General features: G+C 39.3%; 1 protein-coding gene across 1 annotated transcript in view; it reads left to right on the plus strand.

The window, feature by feature from the left end:
• The window catches only part of LOC128647018 (sodium-dependent serotonin transporter-like), a 188,449-nt gene extending 176,263 nt beyond the window's left edge, over positions 1-12,186 (plus strand). Inside the window, exon 14 of the mRNA XM_053699831.1 lies at positions 11,983-12,186. Coding sequence (XP_053555806.1) covers positions 11,983-12,186 — 204 coding nt within the window. The remainder of the gene's footprint in view (positions 1-11,982) is intronic.
• Positions 12,187-13,323: the final 1,137 nt, after the last annotated feature.

Consider the following 13,323-nt stretch of genomic DNA (forward strand, 5'->3'; position numbering starts at 1 on the left):
TTTTCACATCTGTCATCATGCACCCATGTCCTATTTGGGACATTTCTGAAGCCGGCCAATGTAAATTACCCCCATCAAACCATATATTTTTGAAAAGTAGACACCCTAGGGTATTTCAAATGCTGGTATTTTAACACTTTCCATGCACTAATTCAACCACTAGTCTTTGTCAAACTTTTAGGTAGTCATTTTTTTGCATTATTTTTCACACACATTGTACTTTAGGCATATATTCTCAGTCCCTGTTATGTGTTACTGCCAAAAAAAACCTCAATATGTATTCAACAACATCTCCTGAATACAGTGATACCACCCATGTATAGGTGTGTTGGGTTCTCTGGGGGCTAAAAGGCCTTATTTTTAGGGGGCGCATTCCAGTTTTTCAACTTGGAATTTTCACATCTGTCATCATGCACCCATGTCCTATTTGGGACATTTCTGAAGCCGGCCAATGTAAATTACCCCCATCAAACCATATATTTTTGAAAAGTAGACACCCTAGGGTATTTCAAATGCTGGTATTTTAACACTTTCCATGCACTAATTCAACCACTAGTCTTTGTCAAACTTTTAGGTAGTCATTTTTTTGCATTATTTTTCACACACATTGTACTTTAGGCATATATTCTCAGTCCCTGTTATGTGTTACTGCCAAAAAAAACCTCAATATGTATTCAACAACATCTCCTGAGTACAGTGATACCCCCCATGTATAGGTGTGTCGGGTTCTCTGGGGGCTAAAAGGCCTTAATTTTAGGGGGCGCATTCCAGTTTTTCAACTTGGAATTTTCACATCTGTCATCATGCACCCATGTCCTATTTGGGACATTTCTGAAGCCGGCCAATGTAAATTACCCCCATCAAACCATATATTTTTGAAAAGTAGACACCCTAGGGTATTTCAAATGCTGGTATTTTAACACTTTCCATGCACTAATTCAACCACTAGTCTTTGTCAAACTTTTAGGTAGTCATTTTTTTGCATTATTTTTCACACACATTGTACTTTAGGCATATATTCTCAGTCCCTGTTATGTGTTACTGCCAAAAAAAACCTCAATATGTATTCAACAACATCTCCTGAGTACAGTGATACCACCCATGTATAGGTGTGTTGGGTTCTCTGGGGGCTAAAAGGCCTTATTTTTAGGGGGCGCATTCCAGTTTTTCAACTTGGAATTTTCACATCCCATGCACCCATGTCCTATGTAGGACATTTCTGAAGCCGGCCAATGTAATTTACCCCCATCAAACCATATATTTTTGAAAAGTAGACACCCTAGGGTATTTCAAATGCTGGTATTTTAACACTTTCCATGCACTAATTCTTTGTCAAACTATTAGGCAGTCATTTTTTGTGTGTTATTTTTCACACACATTGTACTTTAGACATGAATTCTCAGCTCCTGTTATGTGTTACTGCCAAAGAAGACCCCAATATGTGTTCACCAACATCTCCTGAGTACAGTGATACCACCTATGCATAAGTTTCTTGGCTTGTTCGGGGGGTGTAATGCCAAATGTCCAACATGCGTTTGTGATTTTTTTTTCACATTTAACATATTTTCTTTGCCTATTGTCTTTTTGGGGGTATTTTAACATACCCCAATTTATTTGTTTCCATGAATGTGCATATTTTTGAAATGTTGACACCCCAAGGTATTGTATATGGTGTGCTTTGATGCATTTGAAGTAACTGTTTTAGCTAAAAAAATTGGAGAAAGTGTATGGTGGCATTTTTTCAATTTTCATTTTTACACACACATTGCTTTTTGACTATGATTTAGGAGAGACTGTTGTAAGTTAGTGCAAAAAAATACTTCAGGTTGTTTTCTGCTAGGCACCCTGAGTACACCTATGCCCCCCATGCATAGGTTTGCCAGGATTTTGGGAAGGTTATGTTACAATTTTATGACTTGTGATTTTAGTTATTAAGTGAGAGTATTTCTTCTGATAGGCCTATCTTTAGTTTGGGGCCTATTGTAAACCCCACTTTTATTTATTGCCATGAATGTGCATATTTTTGAAATGTTGACACCCCAAGGTATTGTATATGGTGTGCTTTGATGCATTTGAAGTAACTGTTTTAGCTAAAAAAATTGGAGAAAGTGTATGGTGGCATTTTTTCAATTTTCATTTTTACACACACATTGCTTTTTGACTATGATTTAGGAGAGACTGTTGTAAGTTAGTGCAAAAAAAATACTACAGGTTGTTTTCTGCTAGGCACCCTGAGTACACCTATGTCCCCATGCATAGGTTTGACAGGGGTTTTTGTAAAAAAAAAAAAAAAAAGAACAGCCCCATTTTAGAAAAAAAAATATATTAGTGAAATGTAAAAATCTGGCATATTAAAAGTAAAAAAATAACAAAAAATTTAACAGTAAACATAACAAAAAAAAAATAACAGCAAATTTATTTATTTTTTAAAAATTGACCATTGTATGGTACCGCTTGAAGCAGTCCCCAATGCAGAGTCCAGGCTGTCCAGGGCAATCAGGACAGTGATATACAGTGTCCCTTCTCTGCCCCCTCTTGGTACAGACTCTGCATTTTTTTTGTGGTCTCTGCTTTGCGGCAGTAGGGGGGATTTTAAAAATAAAATGAGTAGCCCCAACTCTGCTCTCTCCCATCACCGCCCGGGGAGCAGGTGCATCATGGTACAAAATCCCCGAAATGATCTGGAGCTGAAATTGTAAAAAAGTCAGTTTCATTCCGGGGTTTGCTTTTTTGAACAACAAAAAAGCGTTGTGGGTTGCAATCTGCATTAGGTAAATTGCAACCTTTTTGTACCAGGCCCTTGTCTTCCGCATAATTAGGTAGGGCTGCAGCAGCTGATCTGCCAGATCAACCCCACCCATATGCCGGTTATAAGATTTGATGCACACTGGCTTCCTTATGATCTCAGCTCTGCCACGTACAGAGACCGCCACCGTCCTCTCTGTGTGGATGGTGGTAAGAAGGTATACATCCTTCTTGTCTCTGTACTTCAGTGCCAACAGCTCCTCTTGGCGCAGAGCAGAGGTCTCCCCCCTTCGTAGCCGGGTGCGTACAAGTTGTCCTGGGAAACCTTTGCGGTTCTTTTTAATAGTACCGCAAGCTACTGTATCAAAGCAATACAGTAGCTTGAACAAAAGGACACTTGTATAAAAATTGTCTAAGTACAAGTGATACCCTTTGTTCATTAGGGGTAATATCAGGTCCCAGACAATCTTGCCAGTGGTTCCCATATGTTCTGGGCAACCTGGAGGGTCAAGGTGGCTATCCTTTCCCTCATACACCCGGAAGGCCTGAGTATACCCAGTCTCGCTCTCACAGAGCTTATACACCTTTACCCCATACCTGGAGCGCTTGGAAGGAATATACTGCTTGAATCCCAGCCTTCCCTTATACTTCATCAGGGATTCATCAACGCATATATTCCTTCCAGGTGTATAAGCCTCTGCAAACCTGGCAGAAAAGTGGGTAATCAGGGGGCGGATTTTATACAGCCTGTCAAATTGGGGATGCTCCCTAGGGGGGCACAGGCTGTTGTCGCTGAAGTGCATGAAATGAAGAATCATTTCATATCTCTGCCTCGACATACTCTGGGAGAAAATGGGGGTAGAGCAGATGGGGCTACTGCTCCAGTAGGAGCGAACGGAGGGTTTCTTTATGATGCCCATCAGCATAGTCAATGCCCAGAATTTTTTAAATTCTGGCACATTGATGGGGGCCCATTGCTGCTTTGCCAAATATGTTTCAGGCTTTGCAGCACGGTACTGATGGGCATATAAATTAGTTTGGGCGACAATGTTCCCCAATACATCATCACCCAGAAACACCTCCAGAAACTGTTGGGGGCTAAAACCTGCCACATCTATATTTATGCCAGCATTTGCTGTGAAGGGTGGGATATCTGGCCTCTGGAGATGAGGCGTTACCCACTCTTCAGCGGCAATGGCAGCAACACGCCTCTTTCTAGCAGGGGGGCTGGCAGGGGGGCTAGCAGGGGGGCTGGCAGGGGGGCTAGCAGCCACAGATACATCACTATCAGTTGAGACTGCATCTAATGATGTATCTGAGCATATGGCAGGGTCAAAATTGGGGTCTGAGTCAGACATAGAGGCATCTGACTCTGACGCAAGGATGGCATACGCCTCCTCAACACTATATCTTTTCTGTGACATTTTTGTATCTGTCACAGAAAACCAAAATTAATTAATTAACTAAATGGCCTTTGGGTTTTTTTTAAAAAAAGTACAGCTATGCTAATGCCAGTGATTTATAGCGATCACTGGCAAGCTAGGGGTTAAATACTCTTTAAATTAAATTAACTAAATGGCCTTTGGGTTTTTTTTAAAAAAAGTACAGCTATGCTAATGCCAGTGATTTATAGCGATCACTGGCAAGCTAGGGGTTAAATACTCTTTAAATTAAATTAACTAAATGGCCTTTGGGTTTTTTTTAAAAAAAGTACAGCTATGCTAATGCCAGTGATTTATAGCGATCACTGGCAAGCTAGGGGTTAAATACTCTTTAAATTAAATTAACTAAATGGCCTTTGGGTTTTTTTTAAAAAAAGTACAGCTATGCTAATGCCAGTGATTTATAGCGATCACTGGCAAGCTAGGGGTTAAATACTCTTTAAATCAAATTAAATTAGCTAAATGGCTCTGAAAGGAGCGTTTAGGTTTTTAAAAAATTACAACAACAAAAATTAACCCCTAAAAAAATGCACAGACAGCAAAAATGTAGAGCTATGCTAATGCCAGTGATTTATAGCGATCACTGGCAAGCTAGGGGTTAAATACTCTTTAAATTAAATTAAATTAGCTAAATGGCTCTGAAAGGAGCCTTTGGTTTTTTAAAAAATTACAACAACACAAATTAACCCCTAAAAAAATTCACAGACAGCAAAAATGTACAGCTATGCTAATGCCAGTGATGTATAGCGATCACTGGCAAGCTAGGGGTTAAATACTATTTAAATTAAATTAAATTAGCTAAATGGCTCTGAAAGGAGCGTTTAGGTTTTTAAAAAATTACAACAACAAAAATTAACCCCTAAAAAATGCACAGACAGCAAAAAATTACAGCTATGCTAATGCCAGTGATGTATAGCGATCACTGGCAAGCTAGGGGTTAAATAGTCTTTAAATTAAATTAAATTAGCTAAATGGCTCTGAAAGGAGCCTTTGAGTTTTTAAAAAAAAATACAACAACAAAAATTAACCCCTAAAAAAATGCACAGACAGCAAAAAAAAGTGCAGCTGTGCTACTGCCAGTGATTTATAGTGATCACTGGCAAGCTAGGGGTTAATGGCTCTGAAAAGAGCCTTTGGATTTTAAATTTTTTAACAAATAAAAGAAATAAATCTCTCTCTGCTAAAATACAGGTCTCTCTCTTTCTCCAACAAAATGGCAAGTGAGGAGAGGGAGGGAGATCCACACTGATCAGAGTCAATATTTACAAATATTGACATGATCAGACAAATGGGGTATTTTATTATTATTTTTTTTTTTTCTAAGAAGGCTCAGATTGGGTGACCCTAGCTTGCCCCTATGGTGAGACAGGCTAGGGACACCCCCAGATGCCCCATGATGCACCGGGCATCGCCATTTTGGAAGCCTCATGGGGGAGGGGGGGGGGCGCTATATGTGGGCTTTATTATTTTATATATTATATTTTTTTTTTACATTTTTACTTTGATTTATATACTAACTAAGTGCCTCGACCCACCGAGGCACTTAGCACACTAGCAGAGCATCGGAAGCGTGTCCGATCGCTTCCGATGCTCTGCTGCACTGCCGGGCTCCACGTGGAGCAAAACCGGAAGTGATCACTCAAGGGGGAGTGATCGCTCCGGTCCCGGCACTCCGTAACAGCACTGCAGGGATGCCCAGACATCGAGGCATCCCTGCAGTACTGTAATAGTGCCTGGAAGCGATCTTGATCGCTTCCAGCACTCACTTTAGCCGAGGACGTGCAGGGTACGTCGTCAGGCGTTAACTGCCTTTTTTTTTCAGACGTACCCTGCACGTCCTCGGTCACTAAGGGGTTAATGTCTCAATGTACTCTGAAAATAAAGCATAGAACAAATTAGACAAAAAAAAGAAATCATGAAATTGTTTTCCTTAACAAAATGTACTCTAAATTCTAAAGCAGCCACCTTTTGCATATATAACAGCCAAACTCACTTGTGGCATTCTTTCTACAATGGAAATCAAATATTGTTCAGAAAGTTCTTCCCCACACTGTTGCAGAAGTTCCCAAAAATGTGCACTTGTAGGTTGCGTTGATTTCACCCCTCTGTCCAGTTCATCCCCAACAAGCTCGATGGGGTTTAAGTCTGGAGACTGTGCTGGCCATTCCATGATTTGAAGCCTACCGTCTTGTTCTTTTATTCTAAGGTAGTTCTGACACAGCCTGGAGGTATGTTTTGGGTCATTGTCTTGCTGTAGGATAAACCCCTGACCGACTAAGCGTAAAACGGAGGGTATTGCATGGCGCTGCAAAATGCTGTGGTAGTAGCTTTGGTTCAGGGTGCCACTCACTTTGTGCAAGTCGCCAACTCTGGATCCAGCAAAAGAGCCGCAGATCATCACGCTTCCTCCTCCATTTTTTACAGTAGGTATCACACACTGAGGAACCATCCTTTTGCCTACTTGACAGCATACAAAAACCCTGCGTGATGAACCGAAGATCTCAACTTTTGATTTATCGGTCCATAAGATCTTCTTCCAGTCTTCAGTAGTCCACTAGCGGTGCTTCATGGCCCAGGCAAGCCTCTTTTTCTTATTTTGCCATCTTAGCAGTGGGTTTCTTATTGCCACTCGACCTGTCAAACCTGCAGCTCAAAGTCTTCATTTCACAGTTGAAACTAAAACTTGCTGACTTCAATCAGTGTTAAGCTGTGCTTGAAGCTGTCGTCCTGTGAGCCGCCTGTCACGCAAGCTATTGACTCTCTGAAACTTGTCTTCTGATTCTGTTGTGGCTTTGGGTCTGCCAGATCTCCTCCTGTCAGAGTTTCCTCCAGTTTCCAAGTGCCTTTTGATGGTGAAGGAAACTACTCACTGACATCTTGGCTTTCTTTGCAATTTCTCTAAAGGAAAGACCTACACTTGTAAGGGTTATAATGGTCGGTCTATCTTCCTTTGTTAATTGCCTTTTTCCTCGCCATTTTGAAAACAATATACTACTTCCTGCAGTACAATACTGTCCAAATATTGCTTAAGAGGGTGTAGTAACACAGTCTTTTCCAACACTGCTTTAATACTGACAGAGGACTTGTAAGTAATCAACAAAAGTTGGGACACCTGTAGGAACTTTCAAAGCTTATTTTAATTACATTGCTACAGAACAACTGTGAGTTGTTAACCTATTATTTCTTCCCTGAAAAAAAGCCTCTTTGTAAAACTTTGAAATGTACATTATTTTTCATTTTTTGTTAACCTAAACTTTTTTTTCACCTCTGGCAGTTTACCGCTTACCTTTGTACCATTTCAGGTTATTTACTGGACTTTAACTGCTTAAATTTCAATAAAAACTGGAAAAATGGGGGTGTTCTAAAACTTTTGACCAGTAGTGCATATACAGGTAGCCCTCAGTTTACGCCGGGGTTAGGTTCCAGGAGAAATGGTTGTAAATCGAAACCGTTGTAAATTGAAACCCAGTTTATAATGTAAGTCAATGGGAAGTGAGGGAGTAACGCTCCAGGCCCCTCTCAAAATTGTCATAAGTAACACCTAATACATTATTTTTAAAGCTTTGAAATGAAGACTTTAAATGCTAAACAGCATTATAAACCTAAAAATATAGATTGTATCATCAAACTAAGTTTAATGAACAAAAACATTTGCCAAACATCACCTAATATAATAATCACACAATAGACTGCATCATCATCAAACTAAGTTTAATGAACAAAAACGTTTTTTTTTTTTGTTTTTTTTTATATTCTTTTTATTGAAGACAAAGAAATAAAACAATAAGGTTACATGCATATTATCTCAAAGCCATATAAACATGAGAATATACAGGAATGTAAAATTATACATATGCTAGATCTGTAGGAATGTTTATAATACACAAGCTTGTCAATGAAATGCATTCAAAATTCTCAAAGTAAGTTAAATATGAACAGTAGTTATGGCATATCTTTCACAATATGTAAATAGCGAATGGTCTTCATGTGTCTTCCTTATTTATTTTTTTTTTATAACACAGCAAAACAAGTTTTTGTAATATATAAGTAGTATGATTAAATTGAAAATACTAAACTTAAAACCTGTAACTCAATTTGTAAGTGGAGCTTAACAGTTTCGCTTAACTAGGTAGGAGAAATAGAGTCAATTTTATGGTAAAGTGAAAAGCTACACATAGAAAATAAACAGGGTAAGTTGCGGTACTAGTTAGAAAGACCGCATAGGTAGGCCTCCTTACCTAGGAGGTACATTATAAGGTAGTGGCGTGATATGGGGGGGAGGAGGTGGGCATTTAAATAAAATTAGATGAGCAAACAAACTACGATAGATCAAAGTATTATATCTATGCGGGGGACTAGGTGTGCATGAGCTAGGGCTGAGTTCTGCTCACTGAGACCCAAGAGTCTAAGCTGGCGCAGGTTACAAGGGTTATGCAGCGCCAGTATTAAATATGCGGGCAAGAAAATATGTAGCTAGAAGCTAGCGCAGGACCAGTCTACGCCAGTAAACAGGATGTCCTGGTATAATAGTAATCTGCGCATGAAACAGGCATTTATACATCAAATAAAATCAATATTGAGATCACATATGTTAGTCGTGATTATACAACAGTTGTAAATGGAATATTGGAAACATGGCTAAAGCTCTACCATAAACGCAGTTATAAACAGTACTCAAGTGCAGTAATTTGCATTCTGATGGAAAACTATGTCCGAAATTATGCTATAGAGCCACAAATTTATAAGATATAGGCGTCCCGCCGCCCCGGCCGCAGGCAGCGGAACGTCACATACATAGACTGCAGACATAGAATTATGATATGATGAGGCGTTTAAAATATATTTATAGTATGGTAGGTGCAAATAAACAATAGGGGGCTTATATATGTAGTGCAATAAGCATGGAGAAGCAGAAGTTTGTTTAGTATAAGAGTCAAATTATCAAAATAGCACCCCATCATGGCAGTATCTGATTGCAAGCAACATAGTACTTTTGCTGCATATGCAAACTATTATGATCTATATAACACATTTAAAGCAGTATATGTATAAAATCACAAAAATCGTAGAGATACATAGAGCTTAGCCAAACAAGCCTAGAGCCCTTAAAGGTACAACCAAATAATGTAATAACATCCTCAGTGTATGCAACGTGAGTCTGTCCATGCTCTATCAACACATAAGCGACTTTTATATATAAATCTGGAACTATATAACTACAGGTAATTAAACATATTAATAAAGCCATGGATCTGTATAGCTAACATGCAAGATATATAGCAAGTAAAAAGTTGCATATGGTGCTAAAGAAACTGCATTGTGATAAGATCAAGGCTGAGTCAAAAGGTAATTGCATGCTCGGCCAAAATAAATATATGTGCACACGGCTAAATATCACTGAGTAAACCAGCGATTAAACCGATTAAACCCTCTAGTAAGTACGGTAAAAAAAAGTAAAGGGCAAACCTGAACTGGGAAATATAGTTAACTTGGGAACACAAAACAGTGTCTTTGATCTAGTCTCAGAATCTGAAATCATGCAGCCTTACAATGCGGTAGCTAATGGGGTAGGTTTAACCCACTCCTTCTTCATAGAGCATACTTGGGAGACTGATATAAGCAGGCAGTCCTGGATCCCATAGTGTCTTCAGGCATGCAGATAGATCTCTTAGGCTAGCACAGGAAGCGCAGAGGACGCTCTGGAGAAGCGCTTCTGATCTTGCATTATGTAGAACTATCCCATATGAAGGCCCTTGCCCAATACTGAATGGAAGTAGTTGCGGAACCTGTTGAAGTGGCTCTGACACTGGCCAGGGGCATCCCCCGGTGGTGATACTGCGGTCCGCATCTTCTGGTATTGTATAAGCTCGGCCAACACTGCATAGAGATCGCAGGCAGTTTGTGACAGAATCTTTGTCTACCAATTTCGCCGCTACCATGCTGAGCGTTACTGTCAGGTGTATCCCTTCCAGAGAGGTCCGTACTTGATGCGGAGGGGATGTCAGAGTTAGCGATCCCATGCCTTTCCCATACTCCAGGACATCTTGGGAAGTGTGTGAGGGAGCAGCATGCGCTGTGGGAGAGGTAACTGTCTGACGAGGCTTCACTACTGCTTGGCACCCAAACACACCTCTAAAACCATCTAAAAGGGTATGCATCTGCTCCAGTATGCACCCCGCATCCTCCATAGCTAGACAGGACAGTAGGTCCCTAAGTTAGGGATTAAAGATGATAGTCTTTGGCTGATTCTGCACTCGCGCTGGTTAGGCCGCAAAATGGCTACCTCAGATCGCATGTACAGCGTGGATCACACTCGGGTTATGGAGGTCCGTTTTTATAGGTTTACTCGCTCCTAGATTAGTTGCTGAGAGCAGCTGCAGTTTCTGGTCGCTTCTAATGGCTGTTAAGATTCATAAGAGATCACAGACGGCCGCAAAACTTGATTTTTATATATAATATGTTCAGAGCTGTGGAGATGTGCGACCGTCTTGCTTCAAAGTTGGCTCCGCCCCCCAACAAAAACGTTTTTTAACTTGCATTTTTCTGCAATCAGTTCTCTGCATTGTTAGCATGTTAGATAATATTGGGTTTACACCTATTCTATGCATTTCAATCTGCAGTGATTAATAAGCAGTTAGGCACCCTCACCTGAATCTGCTGGATAGGAAGATAATAGGGAAGTGCCTGCTAAATTTTGCTCGATAGATCTGGTCTGCTCTGTGTACACAGATCAATTTAAGGCTGTTAAAGGGCCATGATACCCACATTTTTTCTTTCATGATTTAGAAAGATGATGCATTTTTAAACATCTTTCTAATTTACTTCTATTATCTCATTTGTTTTATTCTCTTGATATTCTTTGCTGAAAAGCATATCTAGATATGCTCAGTAGCTGCTGATTGGTTGCTGCACATAAAAGCCTCATGTGATTGGCTCACCCATGTACATTGCTTTTTCTTCAAATAAGGATATCTAAAAAAATGAAGCAAAATAAATAATAGAAGTAAATTGCAATGTTGTTTAAATTTGTATGTTCTATCTGAATCATGTAAGAAAGATTTTGGGTTTAGTGTCCCTTTAAGTTGCATAACTTTGCTGCAAAACAAGCGGACAGCTCCACCTACTGGCTATTTTAACACTTAATTTAATGTGTATATGTTGTGTTTGGTGCAATTAGAGCATTGCTTTCCTAAAGCTTTTCGATACATTTTTACATTGTTTCCAAAATTACTAATCATCCAAAATAATAATTTCCATTCCTCTTTTGCAAGATAGTAAAGTGTCTGTAATTAACCTAAAAAAAAAAATATTTCCTGTAGATCCAATTCGTCCAATTACTTCATTTCATTACTCTTGTACACATTTTGTAGCAATAAAATATCCCTGGAGTATTTTTCAATGAAAGGCAAAAATTAACTACTTTATAATTTCACCAAACATCTCTATAAATGTGAATTTTTAAACTAGAATTATTTTAAAATGCTCAAGCTATAACATTTTCTCTGGTCAGCCCCTGAAGATACTGCACTGGTACTCTAACAGTCCATTTTGACATGAGGGGGGCTGCACCTAATCATAGACAGTATGCATCCATCATACTACAATATAACCAAATGTAATATTCTTTTCTTTTTTACTTATACTAGCTCTAAGACCACTTTTATGGAAGCAGCTAGTAAAAATATGATACAGAACTGTTTATACAGTGTATTTTTTTTGTTACATTCATATATTTCCCCACTTTTAATATTAACCTGAAGGCTGTTCCATATTCCTCTCTTTTCTATTTTTACAGTTTATCATTGTCAGCTCTTTTATGGATCAACCACCTCTTATGCTATTTGACTATCAGTATCCAGAATGGACTATCTCTGTTGGATTTGTTATTGGAGCATCATCCTTTATCTGGATTCCATTATACATGATATATAAGTTGGTGTGGACTCCAGGGTCCATAAAACAGGTAGGATTATCCAGTATCCATAATTCAAGAAATTAGAAAATGAAAATTTCAATGCAACATATATAAAACAAAATTTATGCTTACCTGATAAATGTATTTCTCTTGTGGTGTATCCAGTCCACGGATCATCCATTACTTGTGGGATATTCTCATTCCCAACAGGAAGTTGCAAGAGGACACCCACAGCAGAGCTGTAATATAGCTCCTCCCCTAACTGTCATAGCCAGTCATTCGACCGAAAACAAGCCGAGAAAGGAGGAACCATAGGGTGTAGTGGTTACTGTAGTTTAAATTTAAAAATTACCTGCCTTAAAATGACAGGGCGGGTCGTGGACTGGATACACCACAAGAGAAATAAATTTATCAGGTAAGCATAAATTGTGTTTTCTCTTGTAAGGTGTATCCAGTCCACGGATCATCCATTACTTGTGGGATACCAATACCAAAGCTAAAGTACACGGATGAAGGGAGGGACAAGGCAGGAACTTAAATGGAAGGAACCACTGCCTGTAAAACCTTTCTCCCAAATATAGCCTCTGAAGAAGCAAAAGTATCAAATTTGTAAAATTTTGAAAAAGTATGAAGCGAAGACTAAGTCGCCGCCTTGCAAATCTGTTCAACAGAAGCCTCATTTTTAAAGGCCCAAGTGGAAGCCACAGCTCTAGTGGAATGAGCTGTAATCCTTTCAGTAGGCTGCTGTCCAGCAGTCTCATAGGCTAAGCGGATTAAGCTTCTTAGCCAAAAAGAAAAAGAGGTTGCCAAAGCCTTTTGACCTCTCCTCTGTCCAGAGTAGACAACAAACAAAGCTGATGTTTGACGAAAATCTTTAGTAGCTTGTAAGTAAAACTTTAAAGCACAGACCACGTCCAGATTGTGTAACACATGGATGGAACCACAATCTCTTGATTGATATTCTTGTTAGATACCACCTTAGGTAAGAACCCAGGTTTGGTACGCAGGACTACCTTATCCGTATGAAAAATCAGATAAGGAGAATCACATTGTAAGGCAGATAGCTCAGAGACTCTACGAGCCGAGGAAATAGCTACCAAAAAAAAAAAAAAGAACTTTCCAAGATAAAAGTTTGATATCTATGGAATGAAGAGGTTCAAACGGAACTCCTTGAAGAACCTTAAGAACCAAGTTTAAGCTCCATGGTGGAGCAACAGGTTT

The sequence above is a fragment of the Bombina bombina genome, chromosome 2, assembly GCF_027579735.1.
Source record: "Bombina bombina isolate aBomBom1 chromosome 2, aBomBom1.pri, whole genome shotgun sequence".
In the NCBI taxonomy this organism is placed as follows: Eukaryota; Metazoa; Chordata; class Amphibia; order Anura; family Bombinatoridae; genus Bombina; species Bombina bombina.